The sequence below is a fragment of the Pempheris klunzingeri genome, chromosome 2 (genome assembly GCF_042242105.1).
Source record: "Pempheris klunzingeri isolate RE-2024b chromosome 2, fPemKlu1.hap1, whole genome shotgun sequence".
In the NCBI taxonomy this organism is placed as follows: domain Eukaryota; kingdom Metazoa; phylum Chordata; class Actinopteri; order Acropomatiformes; family Pempheridae; genus Pempheris; species Pempheris klunzingeri.
In genome coordinates this window covers 11,654,286-11,680,281 of record NC_092013.1, presented here as the reverse complement: position 1 = coordinate 11,680,281, position 25,996 = coordinate 11,654,286, and the positions used below count along the sequence as shown (strand labels likewise).

Genomic DNA, 25,996 nt, shown 5'->3' with positions numbered 1-25,996 from the left:
TTCTTGTGGAGCGCTTGTTGTTTGTATCCGTGCGCACCGATTGTAACAGCAGATACACAAACGCTGCTTTCTGTGTTACTTGACTCAGACAATAACACCAACCACGGGCTATTAAAAACACAAAGACAGGGAGCTAAACAACACAGCAAACAAACAGCCCTCAGCCAGTCTGCTCTGGTGGGAACAAAGGAAAAGGCTCCCGTCTACCGGCACTGCCTGGTAATAAAATCCAACGCTCCTCCGTGCACCTGAAACGCCCCTCGGCCATTAGGCTGCTGTCGGTGTCCCAGCATGCCGTGTACCTGCAGCCAGTGGGTCTCAGCGCTGCTCGGAGCACAGACAGGCTGCGGGGAGGAAGCTTTCTGTTTCCAACACTTACTAACCAGCTGCACAGTCTGAGGCGGAGGGCTTCATTATTTACACACTTTTCTCCCACTCGCACCTTTGGAGGAAACTCCAACACCGACAGGGCTCCGCGCGAAGGAATGCACGTTAACAACGACACCTGTGTCCGTGAACTCGCCAAAAAAAACCACCGCAGCGTCGCGTCGGGATGGACGGCCTGACTGTGGCCCGTCTTTCGACGAGCTCCAGGCCGGCCGTGGGGCGAGCTTCGCCGGATGAAAGCCCTCATGTGGGGAAAGCTCCGAGCCAGGCGCCCGTGAAAAAGCAAGCGGTGAAGAGACACCACCACAAGCACAACCTGAAGCACAGGTACGAGTTTCTGGAGACACTCGGGAAAGGAACCTACGGGAAGGTGAAGAAAGCCAAGGAGAGGTCCGGCAGACTGGTAAGGATTGGTGTTAACCTTGTTTTATTGGTAGTTTATATGTGCGCATGTTTTAATGGCTCCCATCAGCACATCTGCAGGCAGCATTAAAGCTGCTCTGCTGTCCTACCGGCCACCTGTTGTCTGAACACAGAGACCTAGTTTCAGTAGACTGCTCTCAGGTACTCTACATTTAGATTTTAGTTGGTGAGAAATGTTCTACATTTGCTTCACATTGGCTTCAAGGTGAGCCACATTTCTGAACTGCTAACTAATAGAGAAGGTAAGTGTGTCTGGTGGTGAAATGTTGCCAAACCAGCTTAAGTTTGTCTAAGAGTTCACTGTTTGTTTTAAAAGGGGGGCTGCTCTCATTTTTCTTAGTGTTTTTTTTGAACAGTGTCCAGTCTTACAAATCGCTGAATAAGCTGTTTTTAATGTCTTGCGAATTGTAATAATCTAAGCATTTTACTTTCACCAAGTTTTATCAGTGGATTACAAAAGGTGTGGATAATGGTCTGTTTGTTAACAGGGTTGAAAGGTACACAGTGTTGGTCCTCTGTGTAAACTACATCAAAATTATCTTATTATTTTCACATCATGACACCAGTTTCCATGTAGCTGTCCCCCACGTCTCAGGCAAACCCAACATCTTGGTTATCTGTGGTGAATGAAGGTAAAAATTCAACATGATTGAGATCATCCTACAAGGACTAAAAAAATTCCTCTAAACCTGTCACCACACAAGAAGCTTTACACGTCACCTCCTTTTGGCATAAAGAAAGTCTAAAGGAAAGGCGTTTCGGAGGAACGACAGGGAGTTTTACACAGGAAAGTTAAGTAACTTACTTCTGATAAAGGCAGAGGGGGAAATTGCCTTTTAGGTGGATTCCAGTTCCCCATGACCTAAGGGGAAATGGGAAGTATTTAAAACAGCCTGGACAGAGATAAGCCTTTAAAAGGGACATAGAGGAATTGGCAAACAAAACCCTGATGTCTTTTGTTGAAAGATAATAAGATTACGTCTCTGTAGTGTATCCCAATCAGAATCTGTGTTTTTATTATTAGATATATTAGCATTGATATTCTTATACAGCTGCAAATTGATTTTGTACCTGTTTATATGAATTAAACTAGACTAATAATTCATTTTATTTGATAGGGAAGATGCAATTTAACATGAAACTGATTCGATGCTCAGAGAGTTAACAGCTAATTTTTAACTATCGTCCCTAGTTGGGCTTTTACATGTACAGTTTAGTTAAAATATGCAGATGTCAGTATCTTAAAACCACATTGCACTGCAGATATGGAGTTTCAAAAGGATAGCCTACATGTAAAACACAGCAATAATGATTAAGAGTACAATTTGTAACAACACCTCAGTACATATAATGTGATACAATCCAACAGCACCACAAACTGCAGCCTACAAAATGACCATAAAGTTGAATCATCACCTCTCTGAAGCAGTTTCAACTAAAACAAAGCCTTATATTCTTCAGGAATGTCGGGTTTATTGCAGGGCTGTTGTGACTGCTTTCACTTTAATGGCTTAATTAACTGGCAGCAGAGTGTATGTCGGTGCATGAATCACAAACTGTGTTGTGCATCTGACAATAAGCATTTGTTTTTTCTTTCCATAACCTAATGTATCAAACATTTTAATAAGGAAATGTAAATGTTAGGCAAATCATCAAAACCAAAATGCACACCTAGAATTTAAATGTGTTTTCCACATTTGCAAGCGGATAGCTTCAGATATAGTGACTCCTCCAAAAAAAAAAACAACACTTGGCCTAGAAGCTGCCAAGTCATGTCTATCAGAAACGCTCTTTGTTATAAGATGACGTTTGTTTTGTGCGAAAGTGCAAATAAATCAAGGAAGTAAGTGTCAGGAATTCCCCGCCTGAGCCTGCTGTAAACAGGCAGTGATACATGCTCAGCCTTGTCTCCACACCCATCTCTGCTCTTCCACTGTCTGATGTGACTTACTGCTGCTGCTGCTTCATTCTGCTTTTACAGGATATGAGCTGGTGTCTGAGAGCTTATCCCTGCAGGCAGCTTCCTAATCTACACGCCTCAAACCTGTGTTCAAATGTCAAAACACTGATTAGCCCAAATGCATGTTTTTGAATTCACACCAAACAAACGCAGCTTTAACAGCAGTTAACATACACTGGAACTAGGAGACATTAATTTGCTTTGTTGTTATCTACCTACCTTAGCCCTGACAACATAGTGGACAAAGACATGTAATTTGACACTGGGGCTGACACAAACACTTCACCTTGCGTGCGTTGCATGGCACTACAGCTGTTTCCGTTGTCTGTGTGCATACGTTTGATTACATAACTCATTTAGTTTCAGCATACATCGATGTGCATGACTCAGTGTATGACATGCATGTCTCCAATTAAGTGCCTAGATGTGGTTTTACCAGCTGTTCATAAATTTATCACTATGTCTTCGAAGCATCTAGCTAGTTTCAAACTAGCAATTTGAACGTATTTGCGAGGAAAGACTTGAGTCGAGTGTAAACCTATTGCTAGGAAAAATAAATAGTAGGGCTTCTCTTGGTCTACAAAATGTCCAAAAAACACATTAAAAAGTCTGTTAAATTCTTAAAGGAGAAAGGAGATTGCTCATCTTGCCAAGCTAACAAAAGAGTCTTACATTTACAATCAAAAAGATTTGTTCCTGGCACTTCTGCAAAAAAAGATGAGATGTTTTGATGATTTTAATTTTCTTTCGATAGATTATTTCATCTCCGATCTCTGGCTCTGACCCGTCAAAGCAATCAAAGAAATCACTGTAGCATGACAAACTTTAGCATCCCAAACTTTTTTGAGAGTTAAGTTTTAAGAGGGGCAGAACATATCTTAAACTTAACTGCCAAGATGGTTATTTTATGTATCTATAAATACCCGGACAAAGTTGGCGAGTAGCAGTTTATACGTGTGAAATAAGTGTGTGCCAGCGTTATTTGGTCATTTTTGCTATCGACATGCATTTTTGTATATTTTGTTATTTTTGTTGAATGTTACGTGTCAGGTCGGATGTGTAGACTATTACAAATGGTCGCATATTAGCAAGCTAGCGTCAGCTTCGTCAGTAGGGTGAGTTTGTTGTGACAAAAAATGGTTTTGTTGGTACAGGAGCTCGGTGTCAAACAGAAAAGATTTCAGCCTGAGCGCCTATTGAGTGGACCTTACTGACAGGAACAAAGACCGCACACACTCACAGATAACCTCACAGGGGTGTGAACTCATCATGAGTGTGAGTTCAGCCAGTCTGACAGCTATGCAAACAAACGCAGGAAACCTTGATTCCCAGAAGCAGGAAAAAAACGGCCTGTGTGGCGTGAAGGCCGACCTGGAGGAGCATCCAGGCCAGACAGTGAGTCATGGCGGGAGGCCGTCGTGTGTTGAAACTGATATGACAGGCCGCTGCTTTACTCATTTCTCTGTGTCTGTGGCCTCGGGGGGTGGGGGTTTAGAAAGGAGAGGAAACCAGGACACCCCACCACCAGTACTGTCTGGCGCCTCATGACACCCTTCAGCATTGGGGTAGACTGATGACGCACTCAGTGCACAGAGGAATCCCTGGCATCCGAGCTTCACATAGACAAACACAACATAAAGACACACATACAGACTTGTCAAAAGCTCGTATGTGGCAGGTGTAAGAATACTGACCCCAACACGTACTATCCAGGTTCAGACTTCCTTCTTCTACAAGTCTCGCTGACTTAACAGTCAACAACCGACTTCTTTGCAGCAGACAATACTTGACCCAGTGTTCCCTCTGCCTTGTTAGAAACAACATAGCAGAGTTTACAGTTCACTGCCCATTGTTCCTCTCACAAGAGGATGACCTTCTGATGGAAGGCAACTCTTATTAAGTAACAGCTTATTAGTTAACGCTTTCTTTTTTACCTTGTTCTGCCAAATAGACAGACCTATATTCATTTGCTGACCTCTGTTGCAACAGCACTGCAGCTGCTCTTTGTCATTAAAGTGAGATTTTGTAACTTTTGAAAGACTAAGCAACCCATTTGTTTTAATACAAATGAAAAGCTGAATTTATAAGCAATAAAACGCATTTTTGTATGTTTTGATACATTCAGGAGTTTTGCTGCTGCAGTCTTACTCGTCTGGTACAACCAGTAGCTTATGGAGGCTAATGTTAGTTAACTATGGAGAATAAATACTGCATTGTGAAAGTGACGGAGCGTGTTTACTGACTTAATGACTCATCTCTCCTCCTGTTGCATTATGTGCATATTTATCCTGCAGTTGTCATTTGTGTCCACAATGGCTGCTGCTCGAAAGTGCCTATTTTACTCTCCCAACAACTGTAAAGCTATGTTATTTTATCAATTAGTCCCTGGAATCAATCTCACTTGGGTCTAATTTCTTTTTAAAACTTATAATTCAAAGTGAAATACATTTTCCTCAAAAGTCAAACTGTTCCTTTTTTTGTTTTTTTAAGGTGGCCATAAAGTCGATCAGGAAGGAGAAGATCAAGGATGAGCAAGACCTGGTTCATATTCGCAGAGAGATTGAGATCATGTCCTCACTCTGCCACCCGCACATCATCACCATATATGAAGGTACGACCCTAAAACATTTAGTACATTTTTGTGTGTGTGTGGTTTGTGTGTGTGTGTGTAGTTTGTGTGTGTGATGAGGTGGTGGAGTCTCCACACGAGGAGTCAAACGTGATACCTGGAAAAATCAGCCTCTGTTTGAGATCAGAGTTTGGTCACGTAAGTCTTTGTGCTGTAAACCGATGCTGGATTACATAAGTGATGATACCCCGTCAGCGCTGCAGGATAATGTGGAGAGCCTTGTGTCATCCTCACGCCTGATGAGATGGTCATCGTTCAGTGTTTCTCCAACTCAGTGCATGTTTGTTATCATGGGGCCCTGTGTGTCCTAATCAGTGTAAACTAGGGATTGTAAAGGAAGATCTGTAATCTGCTTCATGTCCTTAGTTTAAACATGTCGTATATGCGTTGGTACTGCACAGTCCAGACTAAAATTCCAATTAATCTAAAGGATTTCATTTCCATGTTGGTGATGAGTTTGATTTGAAACTTTTTAATAAAATGGGTTCAAATATCTTTCAGTATTCGAAAACAAGGACAAAATTGTGATTGTGATGGAGTACGCCAGCCGAGGGGACCTGTACGACTACATCTGTGACAAGAGGAACGTCTCTGAACGGGAGGCCAGGCACTTCTTCAGGCAAATTGTTTCAGCTGTGCATTACTGCCATCAGGTAAGGCAGTCTTCCTAATCCTGAACAGATAAAGCTCTTCACAGATAATATAACTTTGCAGAACTTGCCATAACGTTACATGTGTCATCATCGCATCTAGCATAAAAATTAAAGTTGTAGCTGTGGTCAAGTATCTTCGCCCTCTTCACGCATGGCTGCTACGTCAAGCCTAATGACGCAGAGCTCCACTCAGACTAGCTGTTCCGCTACTTGTGTTTTTCCAGGACATTGGCACCCCCAAAGTTACATAATGGGCATTATTCACTGTCAGCCTGCTGATCTGAACAGGCAGGGGGAACTGAACAGTTGGTCTGCGGAGAGCTAGCGCCAGGGCTAAAGGCCAGCAGTGCCAACACACACACACATGCATGGTCTCACACTCTAATGAGGGTGTGATGGAACAGAAGGACACACACGCACACACACTCAGTTGTTCCCGTAGTCCAGAGTTGTGTAATTGCAAGCACTTACTGCACACTATTTTTCATTGTAGCTGTTCAGCACTTTGCAGAGGATTTAAGAATGTTTGCTGGACAGTATTTACAGAGTGAATTGCCCCATCATATTCTGTGTTAACCATCTGTCTTATTTCAGTTTTACTGAGCGCTGACGTGGTTAAAAACATTTTATTATCCACATTGAAAGCAGTCAGCCAAAGGCCATCTAAATCCTTTTTCTTTCTTTTTTCTTTTAAATCTGTGATGAATTCCTAAGTATAGCACACAGTTGATTCTTCTTTTTAACAATAAATTAACTCCACATGACACAACCTACAAAGAGTGCATCTGTTGCTACTAGAAATGCCCATATGTAAGAAGTATCTGACCTGCATTTTTGAAAACAAAACAAATTCAAACCCTGCTTGAGTCAAAGGCATGCCCCCCTGCAGAGTGGAGGACAATGAGCCGTAGCTGACGCACCAGAAACAAAATCTTCTCTTGGAAAAGAATGTGTTCTGACCCAGTAAAAACTAATCCTATTATATAATATGGGCCTGTGTGGAAAAATTTGAAATAAAAAAAAAAAATAATAATAACCTGATATCTTCCTTCTCTTAGAATGGAATAGTACACCGGGACCTGAAACTGGAGAATATTTTACTAGATGGCAACGGCAACGTGAAGGTATGCATGTTAAAGATGAACATTCACACACTTGAACCATTCACAACCAGGGTTTATTTCTCATTGAAGAAAATATTCCATTTTGTTTACTGTATTTGGCCTGGGTTATAAATGACAGCACATGGTAGTTATTACAAAGGACATATACAGTGAAGACTCCTTCATATGGAATATTTATGACAGATTTTATTAGATCTTGTGTTTTAGTCTGAGAATGGAGAATTTCATTGCCAGTAAGAGCTTCACTGTAATTTTTGTGCATATGACAAATAAAATTGTGATTCACTCTGAAATAAGATCTGAAATCAGACTAGTGCATTTAGTCAGTGTTATGAGTAATTGATGAGTGATAATGATGCATATGGAAAACTTACAGGAATCTGATACATGATACATCTGACTCTGCACAACTTGATGTCTACTTGTTGTTCTTACAGATCGCAGACTTTGGCCTGTCAAACCTTTACCACGGTGATGAGTACCTTCAGACCTTTTGTGGCAGCCCTCTGTATGCCTCCCCAGAGATTGTTAATGGGCGGCCCTACCGCGGGCCAGAGGTGGACACTTGGTCTCTCGGCGTGCTGCTGTACACCATGGTTCATGGCACCATGCCATTTGATGGGCACAACCACAAGACACTGGTCCAGCAGATAAGCACTGGGAACTACCGTAAACCCAACAACCCCTCAGGTGAGTCTTAAAGCTCAGCTTTTCATCAAACGGTCTGAAAATATTATTGATGTTTAGACTTTGTTTTGTATTTTATAGTAACTGAACACGGAGGTTAACAGGTTTTCTTTCTGTTGCTCTCTGTCAGATGCATGTGGGCTCATCCGTTGGATGCTGATGGTAAATCCTGAGCGAAGAGCCACAATAGAGGAGATCGCAGGCCACTGGTGGCTCAACTGGGGCTACCAGCAGCCTTTACTGTCTGAGACTAAGAGCAGTCCAGTAGATCAGGCCGCGTCACCAGCCTCCCCATCTACATCACACCCTGCTGGGCTGGCTGGCGTCGCTAGTTGGCTGCGCCGTACATCCAGGCCGTTACTGGAGAACGGCTCCAAGATGCGCTGCCTGCTCCGCTCACAGGGTGGTGGAGGGGATGTAGTCAGGCAGCGTTCTCTGCGAAGGTCACGAAAGGAAAACAATGTCTCCCAGACCATTCATGAGGCAAGCACTGACAGTCGTCCCTCTAAGGGTATTTTAAAGAGGCGCAACAGTGTGAAGCAGAAGGCAATGAGTGAACCCCCTCCTGTAGTTTCAGTGGAGCCACACAACCTTTTGAGTTTGTCTGCACCAACCAATGCCCCCTCAGCTGCACTGCTGCCTCGCAAAGGTATCCTGAAGAAGCCCACAGAACAAGAGTCAGGGTACTACTCCTCCTCTCCTGAGAACAGTGACTCTGGCTGGGCACCAAAAACTAAAGAGTGCCCTTCAGCGCCAACCTATAGAAAAGGCATCCTGAAGCACAACGGAAAGTTCTCTTCAGGCGGTCTGCAGGAGTTTGGCTCTCTGGACCAACTGGCTGCTTCTTTACCCTGCGGAAGCGCCAGGTTGAGGCCAAGTGGGGCAATTAGCGAGGACAGCATCCTGTCCTCAGAGTCCTTTGACCAGCTGGATCTACCGGACCGTGTGGGGCCTCCGACACAAATGGGTAAACCAGCCAAGGCTAGCATGAGGGGGTGCGTGTCTGCTGACAACCTGCTGGACATCCAAGAGGACGGGATTCTTGGGGATGGGTCGCTGAGGCCCTGGAACTGCTACGAGTCCGGAGTGGCTGACAGTGCCTTCTCCATCACAGACTGTGATAATGTAACAGAGGCTTACAAACAGGCCATGGTCATACGAGGCTCCACAGCAAGCTGAAAACCTGTAACTAATTAAGGACACTTGAGTTTTTCATTGAGAGTTTTTAAATGACTGTAAACTTCTGAAGACACGATGGCCAAAGTGCGTCATGTGACGTTACCAGCACACTGTAGGGATATTCATATATTCATTTTGGCTTACTTCAGGAATTACACATTACCAAAAAGGCTTCTTGTTAAACATGTATTTCAGATGGCTACTGATAAATGAGTTCAGGAGCAGCTTGTAATTTGAATTTGAGTAAACTAGGCTAAAAGTACCCAGATGGCACAGTATTTTACAGAGATGATGATGATAAACGTTGCTGCAGTTGAAAAGATCCATTTAAAATATTCTCAGGAGGCGGGAGCTGCTGTTACAAGCTCCTATTTTCAACATTAGAGCTTACTATCTAAAGTGTAGTTAATGCAAAAACGTCACCCTGAAACCAAAACACTGGTCTTCAGTGTCAAAACAGTTTGTAGAGCATTTTGCTCAGTAACAATTACCAGAAAATGTTTTAGTCACACAGGGACTGTTTGAGTATTGCTTAGGCCACAAAATCTTAAGTCATTTTATTGTCAACATGACAGTTTGAGAAAGTATTTATGACTTGAATAACTTTGTGGTAGCTTATCAACCTTATGTTCATCTAGGATTACAGCAGAAACACGCAGACTCAATGTTAGGATGAGTTTGCTGTTTTACCGTACACTACAGCTGTTAGGATGTGAGCAAAATGACATTTCATGGATACCAAAGAGCAAATTTGCTGATGTTGGACTTTATTTAAAAAAAGTGCCAAGAGGATGTTTGTTTGTAACAGTGACTTCATCTCTGTTTTTAAACATTTTTATTGTTTTTTTTTTTGCCCAAAATGACTTGTTTTAAGTTTGGACAATGACTTGAAGAATAATCTTGATATATCAAGAGTAACCAGTAGAACCTGCTTCTGCCTCCAAGCCTACGCTGATGCACGAGTCCACCTGGGCACGTGTGTCACCGTGGGCACGTGTGTCACCGTAGGCACAGCACATTCACTCCTGTTGCGTTATTGTATGCAGGTGGCAGTTTCACAGAGCAGGTGGAGCTCATTAATGCACTTCAGTTTTTGAAGGTCACACGTTGGACAGCAACAGGGTTTTTTTAAAGTGAACTACGAGCCCTTGGCCAACTACCATACATGCTGTCTTTAACGTGGCGCACTCTCACTGTGTAACCTTTCAGCTGAATTTTCAAGATCAGTCATGGAGCTCGGATGTATTGAACATTTTAATTTGAAATGTCTACAGACACCTGGGGTGGAACTGGATTTCACAAAGCTGGATTAGACGTTTATGCTCCATCCTGGTAAAACAAAACTTATATTCCAGGTTTAAAAGTGGAAATCAAGAATCATGCATGCTGATGGTCATCGATTAAGTCTGACATGAGTTTTCCTTCCACTTTTTATCGTTATGTGGTTGATTTCCAAATCCGGCTTCATGAAATACCTCCTGGTGGTCAGAGAAAGGTGCATCAGTATGTTGTGTTCATTTCTGTATACATTTCATGCCACACAGGAGTCACTCAATAGAATCTGCATTCTTTGCATTAAATTAGAACATCGAGTCAGTGCCCGGAGCAGCACTTTGTCAGAGCATCGAAACCTGATGACCATACAATTTATTCATAAGGTGTCATTCAAGTATCGAGTTCTTGTGACAAGCGTTGCACAAAGTAGAACAAAGAAGCTACACAACATTTTTGCTCAGAAACTGGAACTCAGTTATTTATGTTTTTTTTGGCACACTGAGGCTCATCAGGAATTTAAAGCCTATATGTGTGCTAAAGTAAAGAAGGAATTCCCTCATTTCAACTGGAAGTTCATCATCCTGTCATTTAATATTGAAGTGTGACACAGAGAAAAAAAATGCAGTCAGCCTTTGAGAAGACAGGTCTAAAATGGTTTTGGTTCCCTTTTTTTGTACAATATAATGTGCATTTGGGCATTTCACCACTGTTTCCCTCTCTTCACGTTGTCTCAGAAGTTGCAGGTATACAGGCTCTTTTTTTTTTTCTTTCTTTGCAGTAATCAAAACGATGTTTGCCAAAGTGACTGGCTTATCATTTCTATGACTGTGATCTGCCATGCTGCTGTGACTGGGATGAGGAAATCAATAAAAAACAAAGAACTCAAGTGCTGGCTAGTGTTGTTAGTGACCTACATACAAACATTATAGCTCAACAGCATTGTTGAAACCGTGCAGAAACATCTGGTCAGATTTATCAGAACTATGCAAATATAAATATTCAGTTTTCAATTAACCATGTAAATGCGAAACATATATGAATACACAGAAATAGAGGATGTTACATTTAAAATGTGCAAATATTTTGGTTCAGATTCAGTGCAATCCAACTACAATGTCAATATCACAAAAAGTTCATATAGCCAATCAAAGGCACAGTCAGAATCATATTTCAAAGCTGCTTTAGCAATTTCAAACTACTTCAAAACAAGCAGCAACAGGACGGACATTTAAAACAAAATCTGAGTCATTTCTCAGACTGTAGCTGCTCTGCATGTCAGAGAATTTCTCAAACAATTAACGTGCAAAGAACATTTAAGATTGAGGAGACTTGGCATGCAGACACATTTCACCTACAAGCCTCTTGTTCTGTTTCATGGCTGTAAGTTTAAAATTCATTCGTTCATTGCAGGGAGGAGTGTTTTAGTTTGATGTCACCGTTGTCAATACGACATCCTGAATGTCAGCAGGGGCAGAGCTGATCTCTGAACTGTGTGCTCCTGATCTGCAAACACCAGCCTGCAAACAAGAGGGCAGGCTGAGCTCCAACACACTCCTTAGCTCGTCATAGCAGAGCAGGACAGAGCTCTGTTCGGGGTCAGATTAAAGGAGAAACAACATTAAGTTCATCAGAAGAACACGGGCAGACTTGTGCTATGAATTTTGACCAATAACACATTTCATCAGGGTTCCTGCTAAATGCCATGAGGTGCTGTGATCACAAACACACCACTCAATGTTGACAGAAGGGCAAAGTCAAGAGATTTTTATCTAAAAATGTCAGTTAAACATTACCCTTACCAGATCAATGGCCAAAAGGTTGGCTAAAAACTTCATAACCGAATCAGAGGCCACGGCAGTGTCCACTAACTTGAGCCTCTGTGTGGCCACGCTCACACAGGCGCAGGCAATAGAGGAGGGCAAGAACACTGAAAACCTGCAGTCTGAGGATAAGAGAGGCAGATTATTTACTCTAAAAATAATGGGGCTCACTTAAAGTACTTCTACACTATTGCAACGGTCAGTAAAGGCTGGATGGAGACAATTAGACGGGTGCCACCAGTGTAGACCCACCCTGATAGACAAAAGCAAGTGCTCAAAAGCAGACATTTCCCAAAACCTGATAATCGGATAAAATGTCCTGATTGCTTGAGGCAGGAGAAACATAGAGCCAAAAAGCCAGCCATTCGATCCAGGCTCAGACACCTTTTTGAATGGGATACAATTACTGGAGCCAGGATTTTTCTTAATTTTACAGGCTGTAATGTCACAGTCCGTTTAAAACCAGCTCTAACTGACTGTATCCCTGTGACCTGTTGCCTCGGGCAGCATCGCAGAGATTCGTGGGAAATCAGCCAGCTGAATAGTCGGACACAGGTCTTTCACAGCAGACAATACAGGATTACACAAACTCAGCTCTCTGTCTCCAAAATGAACTGCTGACACATCGACATCAAAGTTATGGCTGCTTTGTGTTCATTGTTCACTGCCTAGGAAGTCATTTAATTTCACAGTTTAATGCTCATTAACAAAAAAAAGGGTGTATTATTATAATTAAGCACAGAAATCATTTTACACAAGATCAAATTTGGTAAAATATGCCTTTTAACATGTTTTTATCCACTCCCAGTGCACATCATCTTCTGCTGTATTTTACTTAAAAAATACAAAAAACAAAAAACCCCTCTCATGTGTTGGAAACTCTGTTATGTAACTCACCGGTGGCTGCCAGAGCAATATAGGAGTGAACATGTCTGCGCATGGCTGGAAGGTGATTGGGCCGAACAAATGGGAGAAAGTGAAGGATTGGCTCCAGGAAGTCGGAGGGTACCACGGAGGCCAGACACCAGTCTAACCTGGACACCACGGCCACCTCCCACTGCTGCAACACACACAGTCCTCTGAACCAATCCACCATCCACTGCATGAAAGCCTCAACACTATATAGAAATTAATTATAGATTAATACACATGGTGATTGGCAGGGCTGCTTCAGAGCTCTTCTTTATAATTCATCAAAACCCTATATTATAGATCAATGGTATTTAAATTAGTGGGGTTGTCTAAATTAATTATGGGGTGTGTGTGTGTTTCTCTTAAACCACTCTAGACAGATTAACAGTCCTCAAACTTGTGTTATCCCAAATACAGTGTGTACTTTGTATAAAAATGGAGTTACCCGGATGTCTGAGACTGAAATGGAGTTGTCTGTGTAGATACAAAGCTTGGTGGCAGTCAGAGGGACCGTCTCTCTCATTTTGGAGGCCAGGAACATGCAAACAGCCCCTAAAAGTTGCAGGTTGGTCCTTTCAATGGCAAAACGGCTCAGGTAACAGTCCAGGTAACACACGGCCAGCGGGAACACCTCCTCCTCACATTTCTGCTCCTCACACACCTGTAAGAGAGCCATCTGTTGTGCCTCACAGCCGCCATGAGAAATAGGCCCTCAGTCTGGGACAAACTGGCTGCTTTGGGTACCTGAAACATCCACACTGCCAGTATCCTCCGCATGTGTGGCTGGATGTCCGTCTGGACTCTGCCAAAGTAAGGAGACACCGGGCAGCTCTTCTCCAGGGCCGTCAGGTTGCGCAGGGCTCTGGGGTCTCCGGCTATGGCGGGGTCAATGCCCGCCCGCACAAACACACCACGCCCCATCTCACCGGCATTTGTACCTGAGGATCGACTTTGAAGCTGTCCATCTTCACAAAGATCCATTCGACGAAGTTAAAGATAGTAGCATTAAAACTTGTTTGGATAAACATTAAAATATCAAGAGACCGTTAAGCTAGCTGTTAGCCGATACGCCCCCACAGTGTTATCTTAGCCAACATTAGCTAGCTAACGGTCCTGTGACGGTTCACGTTGCTTCGTTTAAAAACGTCATTCAATAGATCGGCACATCCGGGAACTTCAGCCTGCAACGCGTCCCCGCTCCTCTCCGGGGAAACAAACATCCTCCGTAGACTTTAATGTAAAATAGCGGAACAAAACAACGTCAACAGAAAACCACCTGAATTAAATTACTTTACTAATGACTTCTTGAGGACATCATGTCAGGCAAGCATACAGCTACTACGCCTGACCTGGAAAGCGCCAGAAAAGATGAATCTAACTCCATTTAGTGAAAAGAAGTGTCCTATCAAAACCTGTTTTTACCTCATTGAGTCTTCAGGTTAGCAAATCACAAGTGATATATTTTACTCTTCAGTCCTGCTCTACTAACAGTGTGCTAGCTAGCATCAGCACTATGCTCCAACTATAGATTATATAAAGAAAAAGAAAGATGCGGTCTGATTGGCCAAAAGAAAGAACCACTCCGATTGGCCGAAAGTAAGGGGCTTTCTCTTTGGCTGTAAGTAAGAACTACTCTGATCGGCTGAAAGAAAGAAGCTCTCAGATTGGTCAAAAGTAAGGGGCTCTCTGATTTGCTGACTCTGATTGGCCAAAGAAAGAATCACTCTGATTGGTCGGAAGACAAAAGCACTCTGATTGGCTTTTAGCTTGTAACAGTGCTGAGCTTCAATTGTTGATCAGGTAGGTGCCCTGGCTGCAGGGTAAGGCCTTTTCTGCTTCTCACACCTGTAAGAGATCTGTTGTGCCATCAGTCTGGCATTAAAACTTGTTTAGATAAACAGAATCTCATGGATCCTTTAAGCTAGCTGTTTAGCGTTAAGCAGCTAGCTTAATGCTATTATTCAAATATGGCCCTTTAACCAAATATCTATAATGTCTATCAGAAAAATGTTTGGCTCTCTGGCCAAACTTTACTTACAGACAGTTCAGAGGAGTCAGTCAGTGCACTGAATAATAAAATGTATTTTTACAGATAGTCAGGAACATGTTTTCAGTGAAACCGATGTTTCTCTTCCAATTTGGCAGAAAGCTGCATTTGAATTGAAGGATAATTTTATAAGGATAACTTTAAAGTTCCACAATTATCTCAAGTCTTATTAAGAGTTGTTGGTGAGTTGCCTTAAAAATAGTAACTTTATTTTCTTTTTCTAGGTATTGACTATGGTATTCAATTATTTCAATATTTTTGTTATTAGCCTATTGTTTAATATCACTGAATTTATTTAAATTCTAAATTACAAATGTGTGCTCAGTGAATGAGGGTGTTGATAGGGTGTTCAAAAAATGTATTTCCTATAAGAGGATAACAAAGGCAGGTAAGGCTGTGACTTCTAACTATGTCAGGATAACTAGTCTGAACATATTACAATTCACACCCAATAGACTTCTATCCATCTTGTGTATGTTAATACAGCTGCAAACATAACATGAAAAGAAGCACATGATCACATACCAACTTTTAAAGAATTGGTTTGTTTTTAATCCAGACTGCTGCTTCAAAACAAAACATTTCTTAATTAAATGTACACGAACACCAGTCTTTGTATTCCTAAGTAATCACTGCACTGCAACTGCAGTAAAAACCCTCAATCAGAGATCATGACAAGCAACATCACTAGTGATGTGCAGTTTTAAATGTGCAAACTTGTCCAAGCAGAAAACAGAATTATGGCTCCTGAGACAATGTGCTGAGACTGTGTGATCTTTGAAGCTGTCCCTTCACAGGACAGAAACAGTAATGAAGTTAGTTTTAACAAAGATTTCTTCATGCTTAAGGAACCATGAATCATTTGCATCACAGAGGAGGAGGATGTGCCAGACCAGACTGAATCCTCAGTCCATTTCAACCGTAACAGGGAGCCCAATTTCAACATCCCTCGACTCTGAATTTTGCAGTTCTCTGCGAATCTCTGCAGAGATCTGAGGGTGTGTTTGTATCTTGAGCAGCTCCAGCAGTGCCGTCTTCTGCTCGGAGGCCAGGTCAGCCTTGTAGCGCTGAGCCAGGGTGAGTAAACTCTGATGCCACAGCACAGGAAGCACTCGTACTTCTCTGCGGAAGGACAGGAAGTGAGCCACCAAGGCATCTAGGACACGGAAAGGCAGGGCGTATTTCTTGTCTAGCAAGAGCCGCAGGAAAATGCTGTTGGCGCCGTTGTACTCCATCTCTGCCAACTTAAGCATTGCAGCGCTGAAAGACAAGAAAGATTGTGCGTGTTATACAACCGTCCACGTTATGCAACCTTGACCTTAACTTTCCAGCACCACACAATATAAAGCTTTCAAGCACAATTGGCCGAATCCTCCATCTAACGCTGACATCTGTCTGCTTGTATGTGTGAGTGTGAGTGTGTGTGTGCGTGTCAGTGAAAGGAAACCTTACCTGGAGTGGAGCACAGGGATTGAGCACTTTGTGAGTATACTTCCGATGATGATGGCTTCCCTGAGAGTGCACGTCCCAGATTCACACAAAGGAATCAGTATACCTGTGTGACAGAAGAGGCAAAACATTTTAAAAGAGTTCTCCACCACTGCACTTCCATAGGGTGAGGAACCTACGATGCAGCAGACACTTCAATAAACCTGACTTTTATCAGTCCCACACTGGATCCCACGCCTATAGTGATAGTGAATAGCATCCTCCACTATGCAGTGTTCATATCTCATGGGATGAAGGGCAGCGATGGGAGAGATTCCCATCACGTCATTGGACAAGTCAAGGTGGTTATGTGATTAACACTGCTAGCTGTTAGCACTGACTACAAAAGACTGTGTCCATTGAATTTGGCTTTAAAGGTCCCATATTCTGCTCATTTTAAAGTTCATACTTGGATATTTGGAGGTCCTATCAGAAGAGGTTTACATGGTTTAATGTTCAAAAACTGCGGCAGCCGTTTTCATCCTGTCTGAACACTTCGCTTTAGAAGAACAGAACAACCCTCGTGCTTCTCTCTTGCATTTGACATCTTTGTGCTGGAGTTAGTGAGGAAAAAACACTGGCGGACAGTGAGGTGGACTCGGGGGGTTTTCGGTGGGCGGGGGCAGTCGACCTGCTGAAGGGCTAGAGGAGGTCACATGATCAACAGATCCCCTTATAACAACATAAAGGGAGCCAAGTGTCAACAGCATGTTTTCACACACATTTACTGAAGGGGCAGGAGAAAAAGAGAAAGGACGGTCTTTACTTACTTACTTACTTACTACTACAGTCTTTAGTTTGGGGGTCTGTAGGCTCAACAGGGAAACATTAATGTTAAAAATACATTAAAATAAAGCTCAGACGAGACTGGGTTGGCCAAGTCTTCTTTGCTTCATATAATTCAAAAAGTAGAGGAGTAGCAATACTCATCCACAAACGCCTACCATTCACACTTGATAAAATTGTCCAGGACAAGGAGGGAAGGTTCGTCATTATTACTGGATTTCTACATGGTGAACAAATTCTGATAGGAAGTGTTTACGCTCCAAATAGCTATGAAAGCTCATTTTATTCCAGATTATTGGCTGAAATTTCTGCAGTTTGTCCTTCCCATGTTGTACTTGGAGGTGACTTCAATTGTGGCTTGGTTCCTGACCTGGACTACAAACCAGCTAAAAACTTTCCTCTTTCCAAAATCTCTCATGTTATAACGGAACTGTGTACAGATCTTGGATTACTAGATGCATGGAGAGTCATTAATCCACAAGAGAAAGACTTTACATTCTTCTCTCACCCTCATCATTCTTTCTCAAGAATTGATTATATCTTTGTTTCAAGATTAACTCTTGTTCGGACCAAAACTTGCTCTATCAAGACATGTCCCCTCTCTGATCACTCATCTGTAACGGTTGAACTCATGCCTCCTTACTATGACCCTCAGGCTAGACAGTGGCGCATGAATCCATTACTATTTAGCAATCCGTCCTTTATGTCATACTTGGAAGCAGAATGGAAACTTTACATCTCCAAAAATGATACACCTGATACTTCAGCTTCCACCTTGTGGGAAGCTGGAAAAGCCTTTATGAGGGGGTCAATAATCTCTTTCACAGTAGCAAGGAGAAGTTTTTAAAAAACTGGAAGCCGCCCGATCTACGCTAGACCATTTGCTGACTCAAAAAGCAGAATCTGCGATTTTTTTTGCCAAGCATCGATTATTCACGACTGGTAACAAACCTGGCAGGCTACTTGCCTGGCTGGCTAGAGGCCAAACTGGTCTTACCACAATATCATCTCTCAAAGAAAGTACAGGTACCCGACATATTAAAACCAAACGTATTTGTAATATAATGAAAGAGTTTTATCAAAAACTATATACAACGGAGTGTCTAAACACATCAACGAAAAGGAAGCGTTTTTTCGATGGGGTTGGCCTTCCCTCTTTGTCTGAGGAAAATAGCCGCAACCTGTGTAGACCGATTACAGCACAAGAGGTCATGGAAACCATTAAATCCCTGCCAAGTGAGAAAGCTCCAGGCCCCAATGGGTTTGGACCTGAATTTTATAAAAAGATGTCCAGCTTGGTTGTAGGACCTCTGACTAACATGTTTATTGAGTCGGCTGATAGGGGCTATCTCCCACCAACTTTAAATCTGGCCCACATTTCTTTAATTTTGAAAAAAGATAAACCCACAGATAATTGTGCGTCTTACAGACCAATTAGCTTGCTTGGAACTGATTTCAAAATACTTGCAAAGTTACTTGCTAGAAGACTGGAGTTGGTGTTGCCTGTCTTGGTCGATCCGGATCAGACTGGCTTTGTAAAGAATAGATACTCTCACTCCAATGTGACCTCCATTTGACCGCGTGGAGTGGGAGTATCTATTTGACACACTGCATAGATTTGGGCTGGGTACAGATTTTATAAATTGGATTCGCCTCCATCCGCAAGGATTCGGGTAAATGGCTTAGTGTCCGATATCTTTCCCTTGTCTAGAGGTACTCGCCAGGGATGTCCCCTGTCCCCTTTATTATTTGCCCTGGCACTTGCAGAGACCATTAGGTGCCATCACAGTCTGCCCGGTATCACCTTAGGAAGCATTGACCATAGAATTTCTCTCTATGCTGATGACGTTCTTCTGTTTATCACAAACCCAGAGAATTCCATACCTAATTTAATATCAATCATTAATCAATTTGGTGAGATTTCAGGATATAAAATTAATTTTGAGAAATCAGAGGCTCTGCCTCTTGGCAACTTTGGAGACCATACCACCCTGGTTGATTTTCCCTTCAAGTGGTCACTTTCTGGTTTTATTTACCTGGGGATTAGAGTATCTGCCGTAATTAAAGATCTATATAAACTAAATTTCATAACAACTTTAAAATCAATTAAGAATGATTTAAATAGGTGGTTTGATCTCCCTTTGTCGTGGATGGGTAGGATCAGCTTAATTAAAATGAATGTTCTTCCTAGAATTTTATATCCGATACAAATGTTACCACTTAGGATTAATAGGTTAGCTATCTCAGATATCCAAAGATCTATCTCTAGGTTTCTGTGGCATGGAAAGAGACCACGACTAAAAATGAAGACTCTACAGCTGCCTGTAAACAGGGGAGGTCAAGCGTTCCCCAATTTTTTTTTATTACAACTGGGTTTGCCATGCCAGAATAGTATATAGTTGGCTTAAACATTTTCTTAACCCAAAAGAACCCCATGTGGATGCCTGGTGCTGCACCCCTTGCTCCCCTCTAAGTCTGCTATCAATGAACTTAAATGAGCTCCCAGGAGAAGTTGAAAATAATTTCATTCTTAAAACTACTCTCAAAATTTGGCGAGATATTACCAAACATGCTGGCCGACAAGGTTTCTCATTAGCATTACAGCCATTAATTCAAAGTAAAGCTTTCCCCCCTGGTGTGGGGCCAAGCATCTTTAATGATTGGTATTCAAGGGGATTGAGATTTGTGGCTGACTTATTTGACAATGGAAATGTCATGCCATTCTCACAACTTCAAATTAAATACAAGATCCCACACTGCCAATTCTTTGATTTTCTTCAAGCCATTTTGTGAAGTCCTTATGCTCGCTCCCATTGGATCGACCAATTAAAAATTCGATTGAAAGCTTTCTATTAGACTTTAGCTTATCTGTACTTAACAAAAAGTTTATTTCTCTTTTTTATGGGAAATTGTTTTCTTGTGACAGTGTCAGAGACACCAGAGCTAAAGAACTGTGGGAAAAAGATCTCGGGATTGACTTGGATTACAGCAGGTGGTGCGATGCTTTTGAATATGCAAAGAAATTATTTTTGTGTAACAGACTGAGAGAAAACCAGTATAGAATATTACACAGACTTCAGTGCACCCCTTACCTTTTGAACAAGATTAACCCCCAGGTCTCCATGCCACTTGATGCCATGTGCATCAAGTGTAAAAAAGAGGTGGGAACTTATTATCATTGCTTCTGGTTGTGTCCTTTAATATCTAGATTCTGGAAAAATGTTGCAAAAGAACTTAGTTCAATACTACTCGAAACAATAAAGACAGATCCAAGCCTATTCCTTCTGAATATCCCTATGAGGTGGTTACCTTTAACCGCTGCACAGCTGACCAAATAAAATAAATAAAAAATACATTAAAAAGTACATTTTGCATACTGTAGGACTTTTAATTACCTTAAGCGACTTGAAGCACCCATGTTTGTTTAGTTTTTAGGTACTTTAATATGCACCACGTATAATATTTTGGAGTTTCTCTGTCATACAATTTTATTAATTATTATTAATAATTATTAAAGGAATTCTGATACTTAGGACTTGGATGCTATTTACTTGTCAGAAAGTGGTAATTACGATATCTCAAATATGAAATTGATTAACATTTAAAATCAGCTGACTGACCCTCTTATATAAACCTTTATGGTATTTACTTCTGCTTACAATAAGATATTGAGATTCAAAAGCACTCTGTCAAGTCTGATACTTATGGGAGTGCCGGTAGAATTTAATTACTTCAGTATACTAAATGGACGATATAATGAAAGAATCAATGGAAAATGGCAGCTGCTAGTGGTCAGTTAGCTCTGTCGTTCATACTGTGTGGAGAAAGCAGTGCAGTGTATTTATGAGCAACACTGCCACTTAGTGGTGGTGCTTCACTGATGCTTTTCAAAATATGGGTCATGGGATGTTAAATAATAACAGTCCCATCAAACTGGGACAGTTTCTGAACACAGGACTGACAGGATTAAAGAAAAAAATAATTTCCAGATAAATGAAGGATGATTTGACCCAATTAAATTTGAGTGTGTTAATTACTGGGCTTCCAGAACCAATGCTGTTATTTACCCTGTGGACACAAACTAATCCTCTGTCTGAGTCCTCAAAGAAATCTTCTAAATTTAGTGCTGAAATTAGAGACGTGACACGTCCCAGAAAGCTTGTATTTTATTCTTTGTAACAAGCTCCTAAATCCGCACATTCATTCACTTCACCCATTTTTTATTTTCAAGGGTCACGTGTGTGAGTGGAGCTTAGCCCAGCATCCACTGAGCATTTAATCAAACTGTAAATAGTAATGCCTACCACGATGGCTACTGTTGACAGAAAGTCTTATCAGGAACTAGTTTACTTTGATAGATTATTTTGATTTTACTCTCATCTTTCCCTCTACATCATAGAGGAGGTGGGATATAATCAGAATCATCCTGATAATCTGAATGACACTTGATAATCTGAAAGTGCTGCAACTACCACTGAGAATCTGCAACACATTTTTCATCTTGCAGCTGCAGCAGCAGTGACGCTGAGGGTGATGGGAGGTGAAACAGTTTCGACCAGAGCGGACAGAAAAACATGGCTCTTTACTCTTCAACAGACATGAGATTAATATCAAATAGGACTGTAACTAACTATCTGCAGACCACTTGCTGGATTAATAGATAATTTGTTTTATAAAATCGGTTTATTGGTTTATAAAACATTAGGAAACTATAACAATGGACAATTATGGACCTGTGCAAGAGGGGTAATGTTCCAAGAAGAAACTCTGAAATTAAATTCTAAATTTACAAGAAAAATTTGTAAAAAAAAAACAAAACACAGCTGGTTTTTTTTCGGTCAATGAACCACATCGTTTCTCTTAGCAAGGTTGGATCGACCTCACCAAAGTCCAGATGCTTATGATAATATTGTTATTCTAGGCTGAAATTGGGAGTAATTCCTTATGACTAAATCAGGCTACAAAGTATATTTTGATCATCCAATGCAGACACAACACATGAGGTTGATCCAATTTAATTTATGACCTTACAATCTCAAAGAACATTTAAGTTTTTTTTGCAACTTTAATCTCAAGGATTCCGAGTTTTTATAGATTACTATCCCGCTCCCCTGGCTCTGTATCTTTTTTTTAAACCTACAATAGCCTTAATACACTGTCGTAGGAAACTGCTGAGCTCATGGTGATGTCAGCTACAGTCCAAAACCCAAAGATATCCAGTTTATTATAATGTAGAGCAGCATGCAAAAGCAGCAAATGCTCACATTTTAGAAGCTGGGGCCAAAAATGAGTTGAATAGTTACATTTTATGTTGATGGACTCATCAATTAATCATTGTTGCTAGATATCCTTAAAAAGATACTTCCTGGTTAAATGAAAAAAAAAAAAAGCTTTAACTCTGTGCCTCACCTTTAAACCACGCTCCTGGTTTGAACAGGGCCTTCTTCAGGGCGCTGTAGAGGTGAAAGTTCAGTCGCTTGTACTCTGCGATATCATCCCGTATTCGGGGCAGCAGCACCAAGTTGTAAAACCGCTGGGCCATTCGCTCTTTCAGATTGGAGGAGAAGATCCTATAACCAAAGCAGGTTAAAAACAAACAAAAAAACTCTCATTACAGCATGTTGAAACATCTGCGATCAGAGCAATAACTCTCTCAGCGTGACGCCACATCCAATCAAACTGCGGACTCACCTTGTTGCTTGGTACATGGCAGCTGCACTCCAGGTCTCAGGCTCCGTCAAATAGAGAACCTGTTCCCAGTTCGAAAGCGCTGGGATTATTTTAAAAGCCTTTGGCAATTTACCGCTGCGATATTTTGACAGAACCTGAGGTGAAAGAAGAGAAATGACAGCCATCATTTAACTGCTCTCCAGGAGACCGTCACATTAACAATCAGGCACTAAATGGACACTTACTGCAGAACTGTTTAGGTGCTCCAGATTGCCTCTTAAAGAGGCAGGCTGTGCGTTTGTAGAATTGTGCAAAACACATGATGAACACTGTTTTGAGGAATATTGGTACACTGACGCTACTTATACAGAGACCTAAGCTTTCATGAAACTGCTGTCTGCACTCCCGACCCCAGCCACACTCACACAGTTATACACATTCACACCTGGGAGCCGCCCAGGATGACCGCAGCCTGACCTGCTGACCGCTGGGCAGCTCCACCAAAGCAGCTAATGTTAAGGGCTTTGCTTGAGGGCACCTCAGTAGTGGTTAGCAGAGAGGGAAGGATTTAGGCCACTACTCTCATTAGTCATTGGACTAATTATGCGACTTCTGACATCAATTCGCTGCACTTTGCAGAGATTGGTTTTCATTTTGGCATTAAACTGTCAAAAAGTCACTTGAACTCCCCTCTGATTAAAGTGTATGACGTTAAACTTCCAATGGGGTCTTTATATACTTTATACCAGCAGTATAACAGGCTACACATGGGACCAGATTAAAGGAAAAAACCATAATAAAGTGACTGAATGAGGTTTCTGTCCATCACAAATACACATCTCTGAAACTGTACTACAGGGATTAACAGCGTTTTTCCAAAAAATATTCCCCTCATTTGTTGTTTTGCTGATGGTATTGAGGGCACTCGTTGTTTTAAAATCTCTTCCGGCTCATCATCTGGAATTAGATCTTAAGTGTGAAGGCCACAGGATATGATTTAGGTGTTTTTTTAATCGCCTGTCTGTACATACTGTAGGTGTTGTGCATGGACTCTAAAACAGCTGACATTACTCACCTTACCGACACCTCTGTACACCTCTATTATCCTCGGGTCCAGTTGGGGCATGGGACACCCGGACACCTCCGACATCACCGTTCCCACCTCAGTCTGCTTCTCTGTAATCTTCTCCATGATAATGTCCGCTAACGTCCGTCTACAGAGGACACGAAGAGGAAACACAGCTAAGCATGTAAAGTGGAAACTGAGCTCACGGCGTGCATCACTCTAGTTCGATCTCTACAGCAGGCTTCAAAATAAAGTTGGGATTATGTTGCATCTTGCCTCACTGGAGGGTTCTTATTCATGAACATCTGCATGGCCCTCTCGTCGTCAGGGTCGACGACGACTTCGGTGTCGTACTCAGCGTCGCCGCCACCAGCCCCTGCTTCTCCCAGTGCTGGCCACTCCTCATCGGAGTCTGCATCCTGAGCGCCAGACCCTAAAATTTAATTCAAGAATAAAATGTAACGTAAACACAAGATTAAGACGGGCACTCAGATTAGTCACACTGGATCTCCAGTATTAAAAATACAAAATCAAGCGATTTACCATGTTTGAGACGGTCATCTGAGGGATCTTTTTTTTTCTGACGCGCCCCCACGGCCCTATTAAATGAGCTCAAATACCCACTCATCAACACCACCCGTCCATGTGTGTTCATTTGAATTGATTTTACACTGGATGCTATTTCATACTATTCGTTTTGTAGAAGGAGATACTGACACATTAATTTCTCTCTACTATTAAACTGTCAGTGTTGACGTTGGTTTGGTCAAGTTTAGTATTTGTACAAGTACCACCTGGTGAGGCTGAAGCTGGACGTTTCAACCATTTATCCATCACTTTTAGTATTTCAACCGTCAACCTCACTCTCAATCTCAACAGAGGTCAGGTGTCACAGCAAACTTGATATGGAGAAATATTTTTCTTTACCATTTTGTCAAAATAGCTCAGCTGCTGTGTACTTTATCCCTTGGGAGTCAATGCTTTACACTATCAAACATATTCAACATGTACACTTCAGTGGTTGTCTGTGGTCAAATATTCCTGATTTACTACTTTACTGTCCCAAACTCCACTTCCTTTCACATATTCCCTGCAGTTTTTAGTTAATAACACATGATTAATACAAAACAATAAATCACTCATAACAGTGAGACCTTTCCTCCATAATACCTTATAGGCACTGGTGTGACTAGCCGTGCTACACCACCTATTCAGATATCTGCCAATTTAATGTATCTGACATGATTTCAGACTGATTTCCAGTGGCGTGGACGCAGCTCATGGTATCCACAGTCCACATCTGGGTTGACATACCTCCGAGGACAGTGACTGGTGCCTTCTTCTTCTCTGGTGCCAGGCCATACTCGGTCTGAAGCTCCTCTTGTTGAATCCGGGCCTGCTGTAAGATCTTCCGCGACAGACGCTCGTCTACGTACGTGTCTTCGTCTTCTACCCGGCTGTCCCTGCTCTTCACCCGGCCTCGGGCTCGCACCGTGTCCGCCTGCAGGATCTGGTCGGCCAACGGCCCCGCTCCTCCTCCTCCTCCTCCTCCTCCTTTGGACTTCTTCACTTTCGGCATCGCTGCAGTTTGACGTAAAACGTAGCAACAATATTTGTATTTACTGTCCGCATGTGCTGCCTTAAATTCAGATTTAACCAGAACTGTAAACAGTCACTCGTTCAACACGTGCGGACGTCCATCACAGGAGGAAGTGACGTAAGTGCGTCACGTAGCATGGAAACTTTTTTTATTTTATTTAGAAAATGCTTAATTAGCTGTTTTGGTTTGTTAACTGTTGTTAAACACGTCATATTCATACCCAGAATCTTTTTTAAAAAAATACATTTCTCTCGCGTGTTTAAAATCTTAAATATTCTCATTTAACTTTA

The 25,996-nt window shown here is 41.9% G+C and overlaps 3 protein-coding genes across 3 annotated transcripts; 1 reads left to right on the top strand and 2 right to left on the bottom strand.

Moving 5' to 3' along the window:
• The first annotated feature begins 299 nt into the window (after positions 1-299).
• Positions 300-9,815, top strand: nuak2 (NUAK family, SNF1-like kinase, 2). Its single transcript, XM_070844394.1, has 6 exons — positions 300-790; positions 5,261-5,381; positions 5,901-6,052; positions 7,111-7,176; positions 7,614-7,866; positions 7,994-9,815. The coding sequence occupies exons 1-6, from the start codon at positions 554-556 to the stop codon at positions 9,040-9,042; spliced, it is 1,878 nt and encodes a 625-aa protein (XP_070700495.1). The 5' UTR covers positions 300-553; the 3' UTR covers positions 9,043-9,815.
• A 1,943-nt stretch (positions 9,816-11,758) lies between these two features.
• ccnd3 (cyclin D3) lies at positions 11,759-13,970 on the bottom strand. The gene is given in 6 exon segments (XM_070836965.1): positions 11,759-11,830; positions 11,832-11,903; positions 12,117-12,259; positions 13,035-13,197; positions 13,495-13,710; positions 13,794-13,970. Coding segments are annotated over 6 exon segments (843 nt in total).
• A 1,670-nt stretch (positions 13,971-15,640) lies between these two features.
• bysl (bystin-like) lies at positions 15,641-25,806 on the bottom strand. The gene is made up of 7 exons (XM_070844806.1): positions 25,421-25,806; positions 24,383-24,539; positions 24,116-24,254; positions 23,062-23,195; positions 22,780-22,940; positions 16,549-16,651; positions 15,641-16,356 (listed from the first exon to the last, which is right to left on the bottom strand). The coding sequence occupies exons 1-7, from the start codon at positions 25,683-25,685 to the stop codon at positions 16,002-16,004; spliced, it is 1,314 nt and encodes a 437-aa protein (XP_070700907.1). The 5' UTR covers positions 25,686-25,806; the 3' UTR covers positions 15,641-16,001.
• Positions 25,807-25,996: the final 190 nt, after the last annotated feature.